The sequence below is a fragment of the Falco rusticolus genome, chromosome 15 (assembly GCF_015220075.1).
Source record: "Falco rusticolus isolate bFalRus1 chromosome 15, bFalRus1.pri, whole genome shotgun sequence".
NCBI lineage: Eukaryota > Metazoa > Chordata > Aves > Falconiformes > Falconidae > Falco > Falco rusticolus.
In genome coordinates, this window is record NC_051201.1 from 17,782,490 (window position 1) to 17,804,551 (window position 22,062).

A 22,062-nucleotide genomic window follows, 5' to 3' on the forward strand; every position below is an offset into this window, starting at 1 on the left:
TATCTAGTATCAGCCAAAAACTTCATGATTTCTCTGTTAAGCTGCCTGTTAAGCTCGTGTCTAGCCTGTTTAGTCTCCAGGCTTGGCAAGTGGGGGGTGGTGGGGTGGTGTGCGTGTTGTTTGGTTGGTTTGGTTTTTTGTGATAGGTAGCCTTTCAGCTTTCCTTTAGCTTGCTAGGGACATTAAGATGATATGCCTTGATACTGTTACAGTGTGTTTTGTCATGTCCTTTGTATCATGATCCTGCACTTGCTGATACTGTCTTTCATCTGATCCCTTGGTGAAATTGATTCAGGGAACTAAACCGCTCACAAGTCTTACTTCTTTGTAGTCTTGCCGCATGCTTCTTGAATTGGCTGTAAGATCAAGTGATCAGCAGTGACCAGGTTCTGCAAGTGCTGAAGGGAAAGGGCAAGATCACAGTAATTCAGTGTAGATTACCCAAATGGCTTCAGGAGGATAGCATCAGCATCCAGATATACTTAAGACTCTGGGGATTTTAGTAGTCCCAGTACGTGGTTTAGTCTGGTTGTAGGACAGCTTTCCTAGAGCTTTCAAAGTGAAACTTTTTATATTCTTGAACTTTCTTGTATAAATGAATTAGTGTTTAAAATCACCAGTGCTAAACTATTTGTATTCTTAGTTTTACAAATCATTTAATTGTTATTATAATACAGTCTTAAATTAATTTTAAAAATATAAATAAATATACAAATAAATTAAAAAATCAAGTTTCCACAGACTAGTAATTAGTAAGTAATGTTAACAGTGATACCTTCCCAGTTTTAAGGTTGAATATTTACATTCTAAATCTAAATTGTTACACTCGGGAAATAGTGGGTTAAAAGGTTTCAGAAAAACAAGACATGTACCAACTTGCACATGTATTAATTTTTCCCTCAAAGGACCGACCACCTCCAAACTCCTGGAAGAAGATAGAACAGTCCAGGGAATATAAAAATGGCAATCAGCTCAGGGAATATCAACTGGAAGGACTTAACTGGCTCCTGTTCAACTGGTACAATAGGTATATGCATGGAATGTTTTCTAATGAAAATTTTAAACCATATGGAGTGAATCACTGTTACTGGGAATGAATACTATTTAAACTAAATTTATCTTACCTTCTGTGCTTATAGCTAAAAGGGTGTAACTGGAAAAACCAAATTTCTCTGGGTATACAAGTAGTATGTTTTTATCCACAAGAATAACAAAAAACAAATCTTAAAAGGACAAAACTAACCTTACTGAAAAGAAATATTCAATAGCTATGAGGAAATTAAAACAAAAAAGCAATTTCCGCTAAAGTGCAAGCTTTTAGAATTTTTGGAACAACTGGGAAACACCTTGAGTCTTTGAAAATGATTTCTAGCATTAGTATGTATTTCAAATAAAGTTACCTCTCTTCAAAAACAAGGCTAGTAAATAATTCTGTTTTCTACATTCTAAGCTGAAGTTAACTTATGTTCATCAGTGCTATGGCGAATTAACGGGAATGTGATGATCCTAAAGATATTTTTTCCAGAATGATCTATTTGCTGTATCTGAATTGGATTTCTATTCATGAATCTTCCTGCTTTCTTTACTTCCAAAATACCAGTTGCCTGTCCTTAATAGAGGTTACATCAGTGAGCATATGATTTTCACATACAGTTTCACGATCTGCAAAAATACTGTTTGCATTCTCAGTCAAGCACTGCGTAGCTGTGTGACCGCCTGTGCAAACAGAGCCCAAGGGCTGGAATGTATGGCTAAGGGAGAGCGCCCAGCGGTACTCCATGTAGTGATTTGGTTATATGCGTCTGTTTCAGTTTTGGAAATGAGGGGAAACTGGTCAGCGGTGCTGTAATGCACTCCTTTTACGTGAGTGTAGCTGGGGTACTTTGTGACTTTTAAGGAATCTTCATTAACTTCTAGCAGTTTTGTCAAGGTGAGCGTTACATGTAGGAAATCTGATGAATTCCTTTAATTAGGGCAGATGTAGCTCCAAAAGAATATTTCTGGAATATTTTCCTCATGGAACATGTAATTCTCAGGTTTAGCCAGTGCAAACCGTGATTGAAAGCTTGTGGTTTTGTGTACTGAGTACATTGTTTCACCATAACCAAGGAGCTTTTGCAAGCATCTTTTACAGGGCCTTAATTTTGACTATTGTTTTCTGTGAGTGTATTTGAGGTTCATTTTTATAAATTGTGCGTTTGAGTAACAGCTTTAGCGTCTGTACTTTTTTGATGCTGATAAAGAACTGTATTTTACTTTCAGACGAAATTGCATTTTAGCGGATGAAATGGGTCTTGGCAAAACCATTCAGTCAATTACATTTCTCTATGAAATCCTCCTGGCTGGTATAAGAGGGCCTTTTCTGATCATAGCTCCGCTTTCCACTATAACAAACTGGGAAAGAGAATTTCGCACGTGGACTGACCTCAATGTTGTTGTGTATCATGGAAGTATGATCAGCCGGCAGATGATTCAGCAGTATGAAATGTACTTCAGGGACTCCCAGGTAGTGTAATGTCACTTGATTGTAGTAACTTACCCGAAACCTGTTTCAGGTAGTAGTAATGAAAAGTATACTTTCCGTTATCTGTATGTATGTCTGAATGAAAATCATTTTACATCCTGTGATGTGCGTTTTTAGGCTTTGTACATATTAAGAGTCTTTAACATATGCTTACTGAGTAGATTTTATGAAAGTGGTTGCGGCAAGCTCTGTGTTGTTTCGGTATGCTGAGTAATTTTGTAGTTGAATAGCAGTGACGCTGATACTCATGCGGAGATTAAAGTGTACACAGATGGTTGCTGTTGGGTCCTGAATTTGAAGAGCAGTGAGAACAAAAGTACAGCCGATTAAGCTTTATGTTACCTTTATGTAGCTGTCGATTTCCTTCTCTTCGTGTAAACTAGCTTTGTCCGTGTACAGTGCTTTTCTGTCTGAATACTTCACATTAAATTACTTGAAAAAACCTTGAGCGCTGCCTTTTTTTAAAATGAGTTTTTTGCCTTTTCTATATGCTCCGCAACAACAAAGTATTTCTAGACTGTCATGGTACTTCTACAAAATCATTAAGGCGAAAAACTTCTTTTTTAAGTAGTGCTAAATATTAAAATGATATCTTGTTTCTCTAGTCAGTTACTGTATACTGCCTTAGTGAAGGCCTTACGCGTTCTCTCTGTCAGACCAGCGGAGTAGAGTAAGCTGTACAAAAAGGGTTCACTTCATTCTCAGGTGATATTTTTACTGCGTTACTGTACAAGTGCTAAATGTTCCCATCGTATGTTTGGATTGATCGACTGTAGGGTTTTTCCTGTCAGTCTTTCAGATTTTCCCAGAGTTAAAAATGTGATGCAATCTACATGTACCTTTTGAAATAGTTTTATTAGATAGTTATATCTGTAATTTAGAAGAGGTTAAAATTTCACTGTTGGCTAGACAGTATTGGATTTGTGGCTATGGGTAGTTACTCACTAGTATCAGTTACGATGTTATAGAGATACAATAAATTGTTTTGTCACCCCAACACATTTGTAATGTAAAATCTGACGTCTGGCTCTGGATAAAATATCAGCAACAATATCTTTTAATAGAGTAGATTCAAGGTAATGTAACAGATCTTTTCGTGTTGATTAATCTCTAGGGACGTATTGTTCGAGGTACCTACAGATTCCAAGCCATTATCACAACCTTTGAAATGATTCTTGGTGGGTGTCCAGAGTTAAATGCAATTGAATGGCGGTGCGTTATTATTGATGAAGCTCACAGACTGAAGAACAAAAATTGCAAACTCTTGGAAGGACTAAAATTAATGAACCTTGTGAGTAACTATATTTCACTTTGTGTTGGATTCTAGTTAAGTACCATATGGTAATAAATTACAAATTTGTTTTACCTGCCAAAAAAGACCTCTCGAGCATTCTTTCTCAGGAGGTATCTATTCCTAATAGTCTCTTCAATTTTATGTATAGCTGGTATGTTGTTGATTAAATAAAACGTGGCAAGTTCCAGCTACAAGCAGAATCTATTTTTGGTGATACTAGTCTATAGTTTAGTTTGATTGTGATGACGATTTCATTTAAAATTTGATTTATTACACCAGAATAGTTTTTGTGCACTAATTAATCTTTAAAAATCTGGAAAGTTTTTTAAACAAATTATTTTACAATAAAAGCAAGCAAGTAGCAGAATTTAAAACAGAGTTATTGTCTAGTCCCATAGTTAAGCTTTCATTTGATAGAGTGCAAGCTTTTAAAAAGTGGATACTACCGTGGATATTGATGCTTTTGGTGCATTAATACAAAATGCACCATGACTAGTTTTGCATTGTTTTTTTGATTTCTTTATTATTTTGATACACTTGTTGCTATGTGTTCTCTGAAATTGTCTTACTTGCTTTCTGATGCATGGCTACTGTATATTTTCCACACTATAGAGAGGATGTGTGAATTCACACGTGTGGATATTACAGTCATTGTTGAAGTGTTCAGTCACTTCCTCATTACAGATACAGGAAGACCAGAATTTAAAGACAAGCTAGCAGAAGATACTTACTGTTGTTCTTTTATAAGTCTGTTCATCCGTATTACATGTGTGCTTAGTGACACACAGAACTGGTACTTTCAGGTTATGATGCTCAGACCTAACACAGATTTTTGCGGATGTGTGCACATAGGTCATGTGAGTTTTGTTTCCTTTTACAGGAGCATAAAGTGCTGTTAACAGGTACCCCGCTGCAGAACACAGTAGAAGAATTATTTAGCCTCCTTCATTTTCTTGAACCGTTGCGTTTTCCTGCTGAATCTACGTTCATGCAAGAATTTGGAGACCTTAAAACAGAGGAACAGGTATTGCATGCTAAGTTCCCTTTGAGCTTCAGTGTGTAAGAGTAACTTCCTTGAAGGAAAACCTTGTTTTGGATAGTAACAGTTAATCAATCCCCCCACCCTCCTCTTCACACCCCACATAGCCCCTGTGAGTTCTTTAGTCATGCAGTTTCTCTAAACTGTACAGGCAGTAGAAGTCTTTTAAATATGATACTTTATGTTAAAGAATAATTTTAACTTTTTTGGGGTTGGCTTTGTAAATTTGGCAGGTAAACAGTGAGAATAATAAAAAGTGGCATTTACTGGCTTTGTAAACACAAGTCTTAGTAAAAAAGCTCCCTTTTTGTTGTTGTTTTGGAGTACGTGAAAAAATTCTTCAGTAATTTGGGGTTAAAAATAAGGCTGTATCCCACCTGGAAAACATTTTATGTAATTATAGGAAAAAAAATGATGAGTGATCCAGCGTTCAAAAATTTTTAAATGAACTACGCTATTAATTTTTCATGTTGCAACAAACTGTTGTGTTTCATTTAGGTTCAGAAACTACAAGCTATCCTGAAACCCATGATGCTCAGACGATTAAAGGAAGATGTAGAAAAAAAGCTGGCTCCTAAGGAGGAAACTATAATTGAAGTAGAACTAACTAATATTCAGAAGAAATATTATCGAGCAATTTTGGAGAAAAATTTTGCTTTCTTATCCAAAGGAGCAGGGCAAGCAAATGTACCCAATCTGGTTAACACTATGATGGAACTCAGGAAGTGTTGTAATCACCCTTATCTCATCAAAGGTAAATAACTTATAAAGACTGATTCTTGTACTACTTTTTAACTACTTCTGTACTTTTAGTTAAAATATGTAACTTTTCATCAGACTTTCCAGGGATCAGATTAGGTGGAAGCATTTTTTGGATAGATGTAAGGCAGAGTTGTGAGGCAGTTGCATAATTGCGGCCTGAAGCATGAAATCGTTGTTTTGTAGGATTTCACAGGATGTTCAGAAGCAATTACCTCATGGAAACATTAGATCTCTTTAAAAGCAGTATGAAAAACTTCTAGAGCTAACTTTTTAAATGAATGCTTTTTGCAAGTGATATGGTCTGTGTCATTCTTCGTTGCTTTTCTCACTTAGCTATAACTAACTTGGATGTTTTTGCCTGCTTGCAAGAAAATACCCTTTAAGCTCGTAAAGTTTTTGCAATGATTTCAGTTGTAGTGGGACTTTCAGAAAAGGCTTTCAAAACACTGTTTTTAAGACTGTACAACCCATTTAAAGTAACAGACACAAAAGGACTCAAGAGTTTCTTAGTTGTTTTTGTTGAACAACACTTGAGAAATAGTATTTTTGGGGTTTCAATTCTGGGGGTGGGGGCGGGGGTTCTGCTCATTCTAGGTGTTTTTTTCTGTGGTGTTCTGCTAAAAAACTTGTTTTCAGAGATCATAGAAAGAAGTGTTCTTGCTAGACTTTAAATCCATCCAGCATTCAGTTCTGTCTCCAGCAGTGGTTAATGGGGGATATTTAGTGTCTAGGCACTGGTTTTAGTAACTTAGTCTTGTATGTGTATGGAGGTGTTTCGTAGATAGACCTATAGGTACAGAAATACATTCTTTGCCAGGTGCTGAAGAGAAGATCCTTGGAGAGTTTAAAGAAACTTACAGCCCAAGTGCGCCTGACTTCCATCTGCAAGCAATGATCCAGTCTGCTGGTAAATTGGTTCTTATTGATAAACTTCTTCCAAAAATGAAAGCAGGAGGCCACAAGGTCCTTATCTTCTCTCAAATGGTGCGCTGCCTTGATATTTTGGAGGATTACCTTATACATAAAAGGTAAGATACTGCATATTCTGCCTCCGATAGTACATGGTTCTCAGTAGGCATATCTTTGAATGTTATTGCAGGATTAATGATTACAACATACCAAAGAGAGGATTTACTTTTTTTTTCCGCTAATCACTGTGTGACTTGCTGTGTTGTGTGATAGCTTATCATTTATTCACCAACAAATGAAAAACTTCAGAGAGCAACTAAAGAGAGGTGGTTGAGTAAACCACATGCCTTGAGTTTGATGCTTCTTCTATTGCATTCTTGTATGTACGTACTTTTTATACTTGCCTGTCAGAAACCAAGTAACTTCAATCTTGGCATTGCTGATCAAAACTCTGGGAAGCATAGAACATGTTCTTTATTTACATCTGTTCAACTCAGAGCAGACAGGGGAAATGCAGCTCCTTAATCCGAGCAGAATATAAATACAAAGTGGTAAACGACTGGAGGTTTGTTTTTTGGTAATGTAAAAATAAAAAGGTGCTTCCTATCTTTCCTGAATTATTACTGCTTTGAATTTTGCAGCAGAACTGAACTGCCAGCCATAAAGCAGCTCCTTAGATTGGCTCTTGCTGTCACACGTAATATTACCCTTTGATTATACTGTTGACTCCACGGAAACGGAGAGCTTATTTAAGCACGTGAATAAATACTGTGTGTAAAGCCGTAGCCCATAAAAATCTAACCTTAAACTTGGTTACAATCAGTAGTTTTTCAACCTGAAAAACTATAAAAAAGCATGGTTCCGGTGGTTTTAGTAGTTGATTTATTGGAATGTACGTACTGTATATCTAGCAGTGAACTACATAGCAATACGGAGTTAACATGTAAAAACAATAGTAAAAATGTCAAGCCTTCCTGCAATAGATAATGAAATATATATTGAAAATTGTTAGTAGAGCATAATACCTCTTTCTGTGATAATTTTATATGACTTCCGTGTTTCGATGTGCTTTGTTTCGTAAAGCTATCAATTTGAACCAAGAGCTCAACAGTTTATATGTTTTGTTTTAATAGACTAATTTTAACTTGGTAGTAGGACTTGATAATCCAATATGGCATGTACTCCTTATTCTATAATGTTGTACGACACGTAGACCACTGCATCATATCTACAGGTGGAATTTTCTGAAATCTATAGAAGCTGAAATTTGGTCTATGCTACTGTTTGATTAGAAATGTTAGAGTGCACACGTGATTAGACTTAATACTTAGGAGAATTCATGGCTGTAGGAGATGGCTGCCTGCCAAAATGCCTGTGGTCCTGTGGATTGTCTGCTGTGACATTTTATTGCTGATTAGAAGAAAAACTGTTGTGAGGCTTTTTGGCTAGTAGGTACACGTTCAGCATCTTACTCCATTTACAATGTACAAAAGTATCTGTTCCCTTTTTAAGCATTTCACCTGAAGTCAGAAGTTTCATAGGCGTCTTTGTAGTTGTCAAAGGTAACTGAAATGACAGTTTTACTTCAGGCTTTTAAATTTGCTGGTTTCAGTTAAGGAAGCCCTGTATTCATTGATGCCTTGATAGACTGTTAGAGGTGCTGTCATGTAATTTTTGTTCCATTTCTCTTAATCTTGACAGAATCAATATGCAGTTTGTCCAGTGACAGCTCACCAAGTACTGCTTTCTGCTGGTTACTTGATTACCCCTGAACACATTCAGACAATTTGGTATATAACACAGAAGTACACTGTCCTGCTTCTGTGACCTTTAGGCAGCGATCCAAGCGCGATGGCATGTGACTTTAAGGTTATGGCATGTCTTAATGCAACTAAGTGTCAGGGTCATACATGTTTCCTGATACGTTTAATCAGGTGCTTGCTTTAGTGGACCAAGTTCAGAAGCACTTGTCTTAAAATGCTGGTGTTGGGACTTCTTGATGCGTATTAATGCTACAGATGTGCAAGTTCTGTCATGATTCCTCGTTATGTTATCCACTGATAATCAAAGCTAGCTTGTATCGCTTTTATTCACTGTAAAGAATAAACATGCAAGCAGAGCTGTTCTAATCCCCCTTTAAATTACAAAAAAAAAAGAAACAAAGAATTATTTATGTGTGTTTATCTGTGACAATTTCCAGATACTTATATGAACGAATTGATGGGCGAGTACGAGGGAATCTCAGACAAGCTGCAATAGACCGGTTCAGCAAACCAGATTCCGATCGCTTTGTCTTCCTTCTGTGCACCAGAGCTGGTGGTTTGGGCATTAATTTGACTGCAGCAGATACATGCATAATTTTTGATTCTGACTGGAATCCTCAAAATGATCTGCAGGTAAGTTCCTTTGAGCTTAATAGTGGGGCCTAAGAAGGAAAACCTGGTTGATATAAATTTGGTCACTGTGAATATTGTCTGTGTTCTGAACATGCATGGTTTTAAAAGGTTCAGGTTTTCTTAAGGCGGCTATGTAAATGGTTTTTGATGAATACCTTCTGCTTGGATAGGAGAGGTCATCTGGGTTTGGTTGGGTTCTAACTTTCTCTTTCACATTTGTTACATTATAAAAGCACAACACAGGAAAACTAAGTCAGTGAGTTGATAAAACCCTGAAGATTTTGAAGGCGCTATGAAAGTAGGGGTTAGATTTTGCATATAGTGACTAACAGTTTATCGAAATAGAGCTGTTTAGCTACAACGTAAGATTATAGAAAAGGATTAATATGTATTAAGAAACGGTGATTTAATCAAATGTAGGAATTTGTCCTAGTCACAACTACTTCACCATTTGTGTCTGGAGAGCAGATAACTTACAAGCTAGCATGTGTTTGTATTGAGTGTTGCTGCAAGAGAAATACCATTTAGTAGCGTTCAGCACAGGTCATTCATCTGTACGTGACTTACTATACTGTTTTTAGAAAACTGTTCGCAATGTGGAATGCCTGATAGCTTCTGTTGACTTAAATATGACTTGACTTCCTTTTGAATTCATATGGTGGTTTTTCAGATTGCGCTACCGCAGAAATACTTTCTTGAAAGAATAGTATCTCTCTCCTAGATAAGTCGAAGTTCTTATTGCCATTCTCCCTTTCTCCAAAAGGCTCAAGCCCGTTGTCACAGGATTGGTCAGAACAAGGCAGTGAAGGTTTACAGGCTGATAACGCGAAACTCCTACGAGAGAGAGATGTTTGACAGAGCAAGTCTGAAACTGGGACTGGATAAGGCTGTCTTACAGAGTATGAGTGGAAGAGAAAACAGTGTCGGTGGCGTATGTAAACTTATTTCTTGAAATATCTTTCCTTTTCTTCTTGTAATTGTGTGGGAACTATTTTAAATTACAGAAGCTGCCATTTTTCTGTTGTTTGCATCTCTTATGTTTTACGTGTGGACTAACAATATAGTTGACATAATTTTAAATGTAGTCAGTTGCTCTGATAAATCTTTCACTGTTTCTTGCCTGTTTAAGGTCCAAGATAGTTAATGTCAAAGTTAAAACAATGAGTAAAGTTTACCTTTGTTTCCTTGTATCTTCTCATATTAATATCATGTGTTACTTTAATATAAGGTGAGATTTATGTCTGTTATTAACAGGTAAGTTTTTTAAGCTATGTTCATCGTAGTGTTGAGAACAGCCAAAAAAAAAAAAAAAAAAAAAAAAGACCCATACTTGTAAAAATGTTTACTGTAACCATGTAACAAATTACTTTGACAGTCAACTAGACTTTTCTCTTAGCTTTTAATAATCTAGATTTTAAGCTTATTAATTATAAAGCACAGGTTGCAGAAACATTGGAAAGGGAAAGAGAAACAGAAAAGACTTTGGCGGATTTATTTTCTTATATGTCTGAAACCTATTTTATTGTCTCAGATCCAGCAACTCTCCAAAAAAGAAATAGAAGACTTGCTTCGAAGAGGTGCATATGGTGCCATTATGGATGAAGAAGATGAAGGCTCTAAATTCTGTGAGGAAGACATTGACCAAATTTTGCAGCGTCGTACTAAAACTATCACAATTGAATCCGAAGGAAGGGGCTCCACATTTGCCAAGGTGCAGAAGCAGCAAGTTGTTCTTTGACAGTATAGAGCTGTGAATGTAATTGAATGTTGTAAAGCTTATGCATTTTTGGTTTTTGTTTTTTTTTTTTAAAGTTATGTTTACTTTTGTTTAATGTGTATGTATGTTAAGTACATTTTGAGGTTCTTACATCTGTTTATATTAACATGCACATAGCAAAATCAGATTTGCATGTACAGATTGTGTAAAAGCCAGATGCAAAGAGCATGCTTGAGGAAAGATGAGTGATAGGTGTGTGCTGCTTTAGAAAAGGCCATACAATGGACTGCATTAACCAAGAACATTAAAACAGCTTTGTTTGTAGATCCTTTATATTCAGATATATTGGAGGTAGGGGAAGATTTATGTAAAACAGTAAGATTAAAAATTGTCAGGCTTACTCTGAAAATGCCTACACATAGGTTATAGTTTGAACTTTGAGCTTTTTGGTAAGAGTTTGAAAAGCAAAATAAGAAAGTTCCTAAAATAGCATGGGGTGGAGTGTATGTGTGTGTGTATATATACATATGTAGAGAGATGCTGAGATTAGTGTAAGGTCTTAGGAGTAATAGTGTAGAATAATATTAGACCGACGTGCTCTTAAGTTTTGGAGGGTAAGAGATAAACAGTAATATCATAACAGCCAAAAAGCTGTGCTGGAAAATTGGGTGAACAGAACAGAACAAAAACATTTGGACTCCTTAATTTCCAAAGTATGTGCAAATATGAATCTGAACAAATAGCAATTCAGGTAAATTAAAAAATTGATTCGTAATTTTTTTTTAAACATCAAACAGTATAACTGAGCTTGGAACATGGGTACTTTATGAATGCAGTTGTGACAATTAAAAAAAAGGTAAAGAAAAAGGAAAATCTTAATATAAATGTATATTACTATATTTTAAATAATATTCATAAATATTACTTAATTATACATTAATTTAGGCCCTCATCTTGCTGATTGTGGTTTAAATAAGAAATAGACTTTTAAAGGTCATCATCACTGTTTTTTTATCGGAGGAGTAAGAAGTTTTTGTACGCACTTACACTATTCCCAAAAGCAGTGTATCAGGGTTTTTTAAATGCCATCTGAAATTAAGCTTATTCCATGCTCTCAAGCTTTGATTGTTGGTAGTTTACACACTCCTTTGAAATTTCCCTCAAGCGAGTGCTTTTGCATGAGATGAAATCCCCAAATGCTGATAAGCTGCTTCAAAAGATTCTATTTTCTCCTATTCAAGTAATTTAGATTCAGACTTAGAAGCCAAAGAATCTTGCTGCTTAGTGTTCTTCTCTCCTGATAGGGCATTAAAGTTCATTAGATTTTTTTGATATATTATGGATCTGATCTTAAAAAATGAAGTGGGAGGAGAACTTTTGAGTTGCTTTGCACTGTAACTTCTAAAGTCTTAACAGCTGCTGGGGAGATTTTTGATTAAATAAGGTTATGCAGGCTTCACAGCACTGAGACATTCAAACTCTAGAAACTTTTGATATATGATGATGGTAATATTTTGTTTTATTTATTACAGGCTAGTTTTGTTGCATCTGGAAACAGGACTGATATTTCACTAGATGATCCCAACTTCTGGCAGAAATGGGCCAAAAAAGCAGAAATAGATATAGATGCTCTCAGTGGTAGAGTAAGTACTTCTCTTTTTTTAATGCATGTTTTTTCAAGTATGTGCTTGCTGTTTAATTCTGAAATGGCAGGTCTAGGATTTCTGGTGCTTTTTTGGATGAATATTTCAACAAATCAGGCTTTTTGTGCTGGTTGGTTTGTGCATGAGTAATCAGCCTGCGGTTAGCTTTAGTACTCCTTAGCTCCCTGCTGTCCCAAAAGAGTTTGGGGGTCTTTGATATTTGTCGAAGACCTGGAAATGGTTGAAAGTGTGTAATTGTTCTGATTGCCCTGTTTCTCTGTCTGTAAATCCTGGGCTGGAAGCTGCAATATAGCTGACTACGAATGGTATCAATTTTATAATGCTGGAAGTTGTCCCCTGTGCTTGAAGACATTCATGGCGTTCATTTCTAAAAAGGTTTTAGTGCTCCTTTTTTACTCAGAGAGACTGCAGCGTGGTCTGTGTAAATACTCAGCTCAGATGAGGTATTCGATACCATTTGTAACTACTGTACTAGCGTCATGGTATGAAACCCATTTTTTGTTGCCTTAAATACCATGTTTTACTTCCTTTATGGATGTTTACGGTGATGTCTTTACAAAAACCTATGACATTAGACAGAAATTGTGGTTTCTGTACTGAAGCAGTCTACTTTAAGAAAAATTTATCAACTGTTTCTCTGATTTGTTTGAAACTTTGCAGAACAGCCTGGTTATTGATACTCCAAGAATTAGGAAACAAACACGGCCCTTTAGTGCTACAAAAGATGAGCTGGCCGAGTTGTCTGAAGTGGAGAGCGAGGGTGACGATAAACCAAAACTCCGCAGACCTTGTGACCGCTCCAATGGATATGGAAGAACCGAGTGCTTTCGGGTGGAAAAAAACTTACTGGTCTATGGGTATTGTATACATCCTTCTTGATTCTAGGAAGTTTGTTACAAAACACTTACTTTTTTATGTATTAAATTATATTTATGGCATAACTTTTAGCTATATTGGCAATAACATGGTGTGTGTATATAGAATTTTATTAGAAGATGAATGTGCATGAATTTATCGTGCACCCTGTATAAATTTTTCTAACAACTTGCAAATTGAAGAAACACTTGAGAGGGGAGAGGTGAAAACCTTTCTTTAAGGGAGACTGGCATTTAACAAGGGCATTACAGTAGTCTCTCAAAATTGTTACCCTAAGTGCTGCAGGCAGTCTCAAAACTTTAAATAAACATGTGATATAAAGGCTTGGTAGGTGACTTGATGTTCATAATAGCAAAACGTCTTGCGCTTCGATGAGGTGCAAACAGGAACTGAAAAATCTAAGCAGTTATTTTAAGCATACTTAAATCAGGTATGTTGGTTTGGAAGTAAAATCTTAGGATTTCTCTGCCCACCTTATAAGATAAATGACTGTGTGCTTATCAGTACGAGTTCCTGTCAGTTTTGTGTCTTAGAAGCTTGAACAATCATGCGGGGTTTGTTTTTTGTGTGTGTGTGTGGTTTGTTGTTTTTTTTTCTTACAACAGGCAGGTTTTGTTTAAAACTCTCATTTTAAATAGGTGGAATTCTGTTGCAAATGTTACTTTCATGTTCCTACTCCTTAACATAAGCTGAAGGAAAAAATCGGAATTCTAAATATTTTACAGAGAAGTTCCCTTGTATAACAGAAACCGACAGGCTACCCAAGTGTTTCACTTCTAAGTGCTGATTTGTGTTTCGCTTTGGACTAGGTGGGGCCGATGGAGAGAAATTTTATCACACGGTCGCTTCAAGAGACAATTGAACGAACAGGATGTGGAGATAATTTGCCGAGCTCTATTAGCTTATTGTCTTGTTCACTACAGAGGGGATGAGAAAATAAAAAGTTTTATATGGGATCTTATTACCCCAACAGAGGATGGGCAGACACGAGAGTTACAGAATCACCTTGGTAAGGCGTTACATGTTTCTGCAGTTAAATAGATTAATAAACATACACATGTGGTACTGGGGTGAAAACAGCTAAAAATTCTCTCTGAATGAGTCTTACTCTAAAATAAATGGAACTTATTTCAGATAGCAATTCAGTTGATGGGAAAAGAAACATTTTTTTTCTGCTTTTCTTTGTATTGGATGGCTTACCCAAATGCATTGGTATACTCTGTGTAAGCTTTCTTTTCATTTCAGTTTGTAAGAACCTATTGTGTTCCGTAGTAGGTGACAACACACACTACTTTATTTGCCCCCCATCTCCTGCTTTGTCCTTAGCTGGTAAAATGTACTCTAGAGGTGCTCTAAGAGACAAAAGAGAAAAAAACCTCAGATCCAGCAGCTGTGGTGCTAGCATTTTTTTTCTGCACTGCAGGTCACAATACTGATATAGGCTATAGGAACTATAAGTATCATGGAGATCTGTACCTCCCTATTGCTGTTACTGTAATATATTTTAAATTATATAGGCTTATCAGCCCCTGTGCCCAGAGGAAGAAAAGGAAAAAAAGTGAAGACCCAGGCTAGCACTTTTGATATACACAAAGCAGAATGGCTTCGAAAGTACAACCCGGAACATCTGTTACAAGATGAAGGATACAAAAAGCACATAAAACACCATTGCAACAAGTAAGCGGTAGCTGAAGTGTGAATGTCTTTCAATGTTTGTGTAAAGATACTTCTTTCTTCTGATTCCTCGTTGTCTTAGACTTACAAATACTGTCGCCCCATGAAGGAACAAGTTTTAATGGTGTTAGCTTGTTTAGAATAAATAGATTGCAGGGTATCAGGAGGTGGATGAGGTGGACAGAGTATTTCACATTTAAAATAATTCTGTTGTTATTTTGAAAGCAACAGTGTTTGTGTCTGTACAGAGAAAGAGTGAGAGATATTACTAGCATGTTTGGGGAGCCTTGTAGCAGCCAGCTCTTTAATAACTTTGGAAAGGAACTGAAAGCACTAAAGTAGTTGCCCCTCTGTCTTAACATGCTGTTTACCTGGCGCACTTTCTAGGCTTCTGAGAATCTGAGCTACTAGTTTGTTGAAAGCTCACTCGCAGCCATGAATGAGCTTGGTTTCCATGAAATATTTTTCAATAGCAAAACTTGTTATATTCTCTTTGAAAACTTGCTACGGCTATAGTCAAGAATTGAGATAAAGCGTGGAGAAGCCATTGGGGTCGTGCACCAAATGCTAAGTGAGAAGGAATGGAAAGGGGAAAGTGTTCATTGTCAGCCCGCTCGATTCATTCTAAGGGAATCTTCCAAGTAGGAAATGGGGAGTAGCAGTTTGTTCTTAGCAGTGTTTTATGAAGCTAGGGAGGAGTGTTCTGCTGGCCTTGGTCTGTGTCTTGGATTTGAAAGAATTTTTTGCAATGAAACAATTTGTAAAAGTGATTGCAATAAAAGGTGACCTGAACTGGAGGTTCTCCTCTTATAACTGAAGGAAATATGTTTGGGAAATGATGTGAAAGCTTTGTGATACTACAAAGACAAACCCACACGCAACTATTGAAAACTTTGAGTGCTAATACTTGTATTTCTTTTTTTTCTTTTTGTTTAGAGTCTTGCTTCGAGTAAGAATGCTGTATTACTTAAAACAAGAAGTCATTGGTAATGAATTCCAAAAGGTGTTTGATGGAATTGATGCCAGGTGAACTATAGAGGTTTTTTTACCTTGTTTGTTTTAAATGTAAACTGTTAAATGAAAGTTCAGAAATCTTCCTAGACCTAAAAAAGAGATATTAAAACCAATTATTTTTATAATTATGCTGTGAGAAAAATGTTTTTGTGTACTTTCTGCTAGGCACTTTGTATTGACTTGACACGAGGAAGTCCTGATTCCTGTTTATGAGTCTAGCTATATAAAGTAACAACTATTTAAATCAAGTAGTCTGAAAAAGCAAGTGAAAGATAGAATTATATACTTTGCGTTCCAGTTGGCAGGTTTTTCCTGCCTCTTTGTGCACAGTTTTGGTTAATGTGCTGCATATTCCATTTTTTAAATTACTTTTTTTTTATAATGGTGGTATTGCCATTTGGAAATTCACTGCTGCAGGAGCTTCTGATGGATAGAAAGTTTTAATTTGATTCAGAAAGTGTTATAAACATTTGTGGAAGAGCAGTGCATCTAGTGCTGTTAAACACAAAAGCAGATAATCTTTGGTTTGCTAAGTTTTGCAATCACAAACCGCTAGCAGTTGGCAGTTTACTGAGAGGGGAAGGATGTTCTATGCTAGTACTGCTTTCGTATTCTTTCCCTGTTGCTGGTCTCTGTCAAATGCAAAATACCAAGCTGTCTGGGTGTTTTGTATTGCTGCTTTTGTATATGTGTACTCGGAAGAGAGAAGTTTACAAAACCCACATAAAGTACAACTGTACAAAAAGAAAACAAAAATTTATTTCTTCCTCTGAATATTATTGATGTTGGTGTGCTGTTGGTGATTTTCCTTAGTGAAATTGATGTTTGGGTCCCTGAGCCAGATCATTCTGAAGTTCCTGCTGAGTGGTGGGATGCAGATGCAGATAAATCCCTTCTAATTGGAGTTTTTAAACATGGTGAGTAATATGGATGACTGCATATGTATGTTCCCCACCCCTCAATATAAAAACCCTACACTCAAATTTTTTTTTTTTTTTTTATAGCTTACTCTGAAAGTTGAGTTTATGCCACTTCTTTTTTTTTTCCTTTATAGGTTATGAAAAATACAACACTATCAGAGCAGACCCAGCGCTGTGCTTCTTGGAGAGGGTTGGCAAGCCAGATGAAAAAGCAGTTGCTGCTGAACAGAGAGCAAATGATTACATGGATGGGTATGAGCACTTAAAAGTGGGCACGAATGTTTCTTAGCCTTAAAGTAAACGAGACTGAATTTGTATGTTGTCCTTTATTGTCTTCTCAACTAGTTTTTCTACTAGTTTGATGTCATTGTGAAGAATACTACTTTGATTTTACTCCCACAGAGTGGAAGAGAGTTAGGAACAGTGTACCAGAACCCTTGAAGTTTTGGATTTCACAGTTAAAGGAAAAAGGCAGCAGCTTGTTAACAAGAACTTTCACCTTGTATTGCTGTATCAGAAATATTACTTAGGCACTGAAGTGCAAAAGCCTTCAGAGGCGGAGTACTACAGACCTATTTAACTTTATTTCAGGTCGGTCAGCTTAGTGTATTAGTCTCGCGTACCTAAGCAGTGGTGACCCCAGCAGATCGATTTGAATATCACTGATAACTGCTGAAAGGGAGAACAGCTTTTATTCATTGCTTCATCAGTGAGGTTAGCAGCTGTGTCATAAAGAGCATCTTTTAATGAGAGAATGAATTGGGGGGGGGGGGGGGGGGCCGTATTCAAACCAAAGCTGCCATGAAATATTTCCCTCATTTCAAATAGAAAATGAAATACAATATATCTATCTAAATTTAAATGAGTTTTGGTTGATTGAAATGAATGTAAGGACTTTAAAATATTACTAAGATGGGTTCTTTTGTGTTGAAATTTTAACAGGGATGTAGAAGATCCAGAATATAAACCGGCACCAGCAATGTTTAAAGATGACATAGAGGTATAGTAGGCAACTGTTAATAGCTCTTTTTAACACACCTAGGATGTAATACTTCCACCTTTTTGTTACGCAAATTACTTCATTTTTCTATGTTTCTCTAAACTGATAGAACTTATTCCATGTGTTTCTGCAGTTGTGTGAGTAAGGGGGAATGGGAAGGAATTTTCGTCTAATTCTGTTGTGTGCCTTGTTAGCCACTGGTCTAAAATATATGTTACTTTGTTCCTTTGTCATACTTATAAATTGCCTGCAAGATATATGTTACTTTGTTCCTTTGTCATACTTATAAATTGCCTGCAAGATGCAGGCTTAATCTAAATCTTGTGGAGCGGGCTACTTTTTAAATTTTGCTTCACTTTCATTTCTCTACAGGATGATGTTTCATCACCAGGTGATCTAGTAATAGCAGATGGAGGTAAATACAGAAAACTTTAAATCCAAGCTAATTCATTCTATTTTGAGTTGTTCCAATTCTCCTGACTCAGCTAAAATGTATATAGATTGCGTAGTGTAGAACCGTAGGGCACCAGCAATGGTTAATTTCTTTCTTTGCCCTGTAACTTTGTTTTAATACAGATGGACAAATGATGGAAGGTGACAAAATCTATTGGCCCACTCAGTCTGCCTTAACAACACGTCTTCGCCGCCTAATAACAGCGTATCAACGAACAAGTAAAAATAGGCAGGCCCAGCAGATCCAGCCAGCGTTCCCAATACAAACTAGTATGATGCAGCCTCCGTATGAAGAAGCTGCTCTGAATCCAAAGATGGCTGCTAAGATTGAAAGACAGCAAAGGTACGTGCAGCATGCAAATAGACATTTTTGATCAATGTCCTTATATAAAAAATACTGAAGAAATAATAATGGCTAGCTGCATGAAATAGTGAGGAAAGTGACAGCATTTCCATTTTTTCTTACTTGTTGATCAAGATGGACGAGAAGAGAAGAAGCTGACTTTTACAGAGTTGTGTCCACATTTGGAGTGGTGTTTGATCCTGAAAGGGGACGGTTTGATTGGACCAAATTCAGGGCAATGGCTCGGCTACATAAGAAAACTGATGAGAGCTTAGAGAAGTACTTGTATGCGTTTATGTCAATGTGCCGGAGAGTCTGTCGTCTCCCCTCAAAAGAAGGTGGGTGTAAATGGTTTTACTTCTAGTTTTATCTGTAATTTCTGTTGCCAGTGCTTGTCTTGAGAAAGCGTTTTTTTTCATGTGTTCCAAAAAACAATAAGGGGGGTGCGGGGGGCGGACAGACATGACACAAGGAAATAAGGAAACATCCTAAGTGTAAAATTGAAAGTTTGTAATGGGGAGACATGCATTAACTGATTAAAGCCATCTATTTCTAGTATTGATTTGCAGTGAGGGTTTTTTGTTGTTTTTTTTTTTTGCCAGATTCTTATCTCTGTTTTGTTTTTAATACAGAACTTGTAGACCCAAACATTTTTATCCAGCCAATTACAGAGGAGCGTGCTTCTCGGACTTTGTACCGCATTGAGCTCCTAAGGAAAGTGAGAGAACAGGCTCTTAGACACCCACAGTTGTTTGAACGTCTAAAACTGTGCCAGCCGAACCCAGACTTACCTGTTTGGTGGGAGTGTGGGACGCATGACAGGGATTTACTTATTGGAGCTGCTAAGCATGGAGTTAGCAGGACAGATTATCATATTCTTCGTGATCCTGAACTCTCATTTATGTCTGCGCAGAGGAACTATAATCAAAACAAAGTGGCACTCTCAAGGACTTCTACTCCACTCTTGCATCAGTACCAGATGGCATTATCTGCTTCTCCTCTTACACCTCAGTCAAGATTGTCAGATGCTAAAGTGAATGTTTTTGAGGACACGAAAACTAAAAATGAAAATCTGAAAGAGGACCCTCAGTCTTCTGAAGAGGAATCTATGTCTACAGAGGAGACACAGACAATAATGAAATCTGAACCTCTGAGTCCAAAAAATGGCACACCAATACAAAATGCAGACCACAAACCCAACGTGAAGACTGACACGGACAGGCGCATGGTGGCAGCAAGGACAGAGCCTCTGACTCCAAACCCAGCTTCCAAAAAACAGAGAGTCAGCAAAAGGGGATCTGACTCTAGCTCGGACTCAGACTCTGACTCAGATAGATCATCCTGTTCTTCCAGGTCATCTTCTTCATCCTCTTCATCTTCCTCATCTTGTTCACACTCTCGGTCAGGCTCTAGCTCTTCATCATCTTCATCTTGTTCTTCAGCATCTTCCTCCTCATCATCATCATCATCATCGTCGTCATCGTCGTCGTCATCATCGTCTGAAGAGAGTGATAGTGATGAAGAGGAGGCACAAAAACGTGGTATGTGTGTAGTCTTGTTTCTGTAGTGTAACTTTTAAACTGAAAAAGTTCATTCTTAATGGAAAAATGTCTTAAAAAAGGGTATTAAGTCCAGCATAAGTAATTAAACACATTTGCTTGATTCTTCAAGTGAGTTGGAGGAATTTCAGGGATACAGCATTTTGTTTCCTTCATATCAGTGCCCTGGATGAGGTACTTAAAATTTGTAGACCAGTTCCGTGAGCAAGCCTACTGTGCGTGTGGTTCATGCGTGGGAGGAGAGTTGAATAGCTAATGTTCCCTGGATATGTGTGCTCTGTGTGCTTTCCCTACTACTGTTTCTTTTTCTTCCAAAATACAGAGATTCTCCTGGTTTCTCTGTTTTTTCCACTCTTGCTCACCTGTCATTGTAGCTTCCTCACTGTGCTTTCACAAAATCTGCAAGCTTCCTTCTGTCCAAGCTATAGGGTAATGCAGACGGCTTTTTCTTATAAATTGGAGGTGGCCGAGCAGTGTACTTGCACGGGAAATTTTCAAACACTTTATAATATGTACCTCCTTAGAAAAGACTGAGGCAATTGTAGAGCATAGGACTAAACAAAAGAGACACTTTTGAAAGCTTTGAAGTAGAAGCAGAAATCTCTGATTAGTGAAGTGATGTAAAATTTTTACAAAGCCAGTCACTCTTTATTTAATACGTTCTTTATTGATACTATGAAGCGTCCCCTACTCTTGCCCCATTGAAACTCAAAATGCGAAAAGATACCTTTACTGTGTGAAAACAAATGGTAGTAAGAAAAGGAGGAGGATGAAGTTAGGCAGTGGGGTTACAGCACAAGTGAAAAACCTGTTTTTTTTCCCAGTACCTCAGGGGAAAAGGCACTGTGTTGATCAGATAAATTCTCTTGTCTGTGGAAATGGCAAACAGAAACCATAGGGTTTAATATGCTGGGAAATGGTTACTGGGCAAGTAAAAACACCACTTAAACAAAACGATTAAGATGCTGCTGCCTGTAGCAGTGGAAGGACACTTTCAGAGGGAAACAGCTGTATGCAAACATTAAAACAGTGAGAGAAAAGGAATGCTGATATGGCGTAAATATTTAGATCTAAACAGTGGCTATTATAACATGTGCTACAAGTCCAAACATTAGGCTTTATTTCTGCCAGCTGAGTCTGATCAGGCAAGTATTAGTGCCATGCTCAGATTGCAAAAATCTTATAAATCACTCAGCCTTTCTTTTTGTGGCTGTTTTGCTGAGTTGGTGTTGAAGAGATGGGTAAATGCCGCAAAACTCTTAGCCTTTTCTGTATATTAATTTTAAGCCCAGGTTTTATTTCATATGTTGTACAGTTAATGTGAACCTTTGGCATATTTTTCCCATTTGAATAGTCTTTTAAGGGGAGAGTTAAATTATATCAGATGACTTGATAAACACCGATTGTTAAGGACAAATTGGAGTTCTGGACGGTTGTCCCTCATACGCGCTGTGCTGATGTAGTGTTTACCTTTTCAGGCAGCACCTTTTTGGTTTTATGGTTTTCGGGTTGGCTTTTTTGTTTGGGTTTTTTTTTGGGGGGTGGGGAGTGGGGTGGTTTTGTTTGTTTGTTCTGGGGTTTGGTGGTTTTCTGTTGGTTTTTCTTTAGTTTCAGACTATTTCCCCGTGTCATAATGAAGTTTACATTGTTGTCTGGATGGAAGCAAAAGTAAAATAATAATGAGTGTAAGACAGTCAAAGGAGACATTGGAAAGTAGGAGAAAGTCCTCTGTGATTAAAATTTCGAAAAATTATCTCATGCAGACATGTGTTCAAGATGTGGAATATCCAGCATTCCATCCAGTAAATGAAATGGGGTGTTTTTTTTGTAGTAGTATCCCAATAGATTTGCCATGTTCTGGAGATGGGCACTTTAATTTCAGTTTACTTCTAGATTTTAGTGCATGTTGTTTCACTTA

General features: G+C 37.1%; 1 protein-coding gene across 7 annotated transcripts in view; it reads left to right on the forward strand.

The window, feature by feature from the left end:
• The window catches only part of CHD9 (chromodomain helicase DNA binding protein 9), a 91,511-nt gene that overhangs the window by 55,659 nt on the left and 13,790 nt on the right, over nt 1–22,062 (forward strand). For all 7 annotated transcript variants that reach the window (XM_037408675.1, XM_037408674.1, XM_037408676.1 and 4 more), the window contains 21 exons: nt 906–1,027; nt 2,263–2,506; nt 3,639–3,815; nt 4,699–4,842; nt 5,356–5,611; nt 6,437–6,647; nt 8,729–8,924; nt 9,688–9,855; nt 10,456–10,635; nt 12,174–12,284; nt 12,966–13,162; nt 13,991–14,190; nt 14,699–14,858; nt 15,792–15,881; nt 16,683–16,786; nt 16,924–17,041; nt 17,732–17,789; nt 18,162–18,204; nt 18,366–18,585; nt 18,721–18,923; nt 19,218–20,126. In XM_037408675.1, the coding sequence (XP_037264572.1) occupies nt 906–1,027; nt 2,263–2,506; nt 3,639–3,815; nt 4,699–4,842; nt 5,356–5,611; nt 6,437–6,647; nt 8,729–8,924; nt 9,688–9,855; nt 10,456–10,635; nt 12,174–12,284; nt 12,966–13,162; nt 13,991–14,190; nt 14,699–14,858; nt 15,792–15,881; nt 16,683–16,786; nt 16,924–17,041; nt 17,732–17,789; nt 18,162–18,204; nt 18,366–18,585; nt 18,721–18,923; nt 19,218–20,126 (4,111 nt within the window). The remainder of the gene's footprint in view (nt 1–905; nt 1,028–2,262; nt 2,507–3,638; nt 3,816–4,698; nt 4,843–5,355; nt 5,612–6,436; nt 6,648–8,728; nt 8,925–9,687; nt 9,856–10,455; nt 10,636–12,173; nt 12,285–12,965; nt 13,163–13,990; nt 14,191–14,698; nt 14,859–15,791; nt 15,882–16,682; nt 16,787–16,923; nt 17,042–17,731; nt 17,790–18,161; nt 18,205–18,365; nt 18,586–18,720; nt 18,924–19,217; nt 20,127–22,062) is intronic.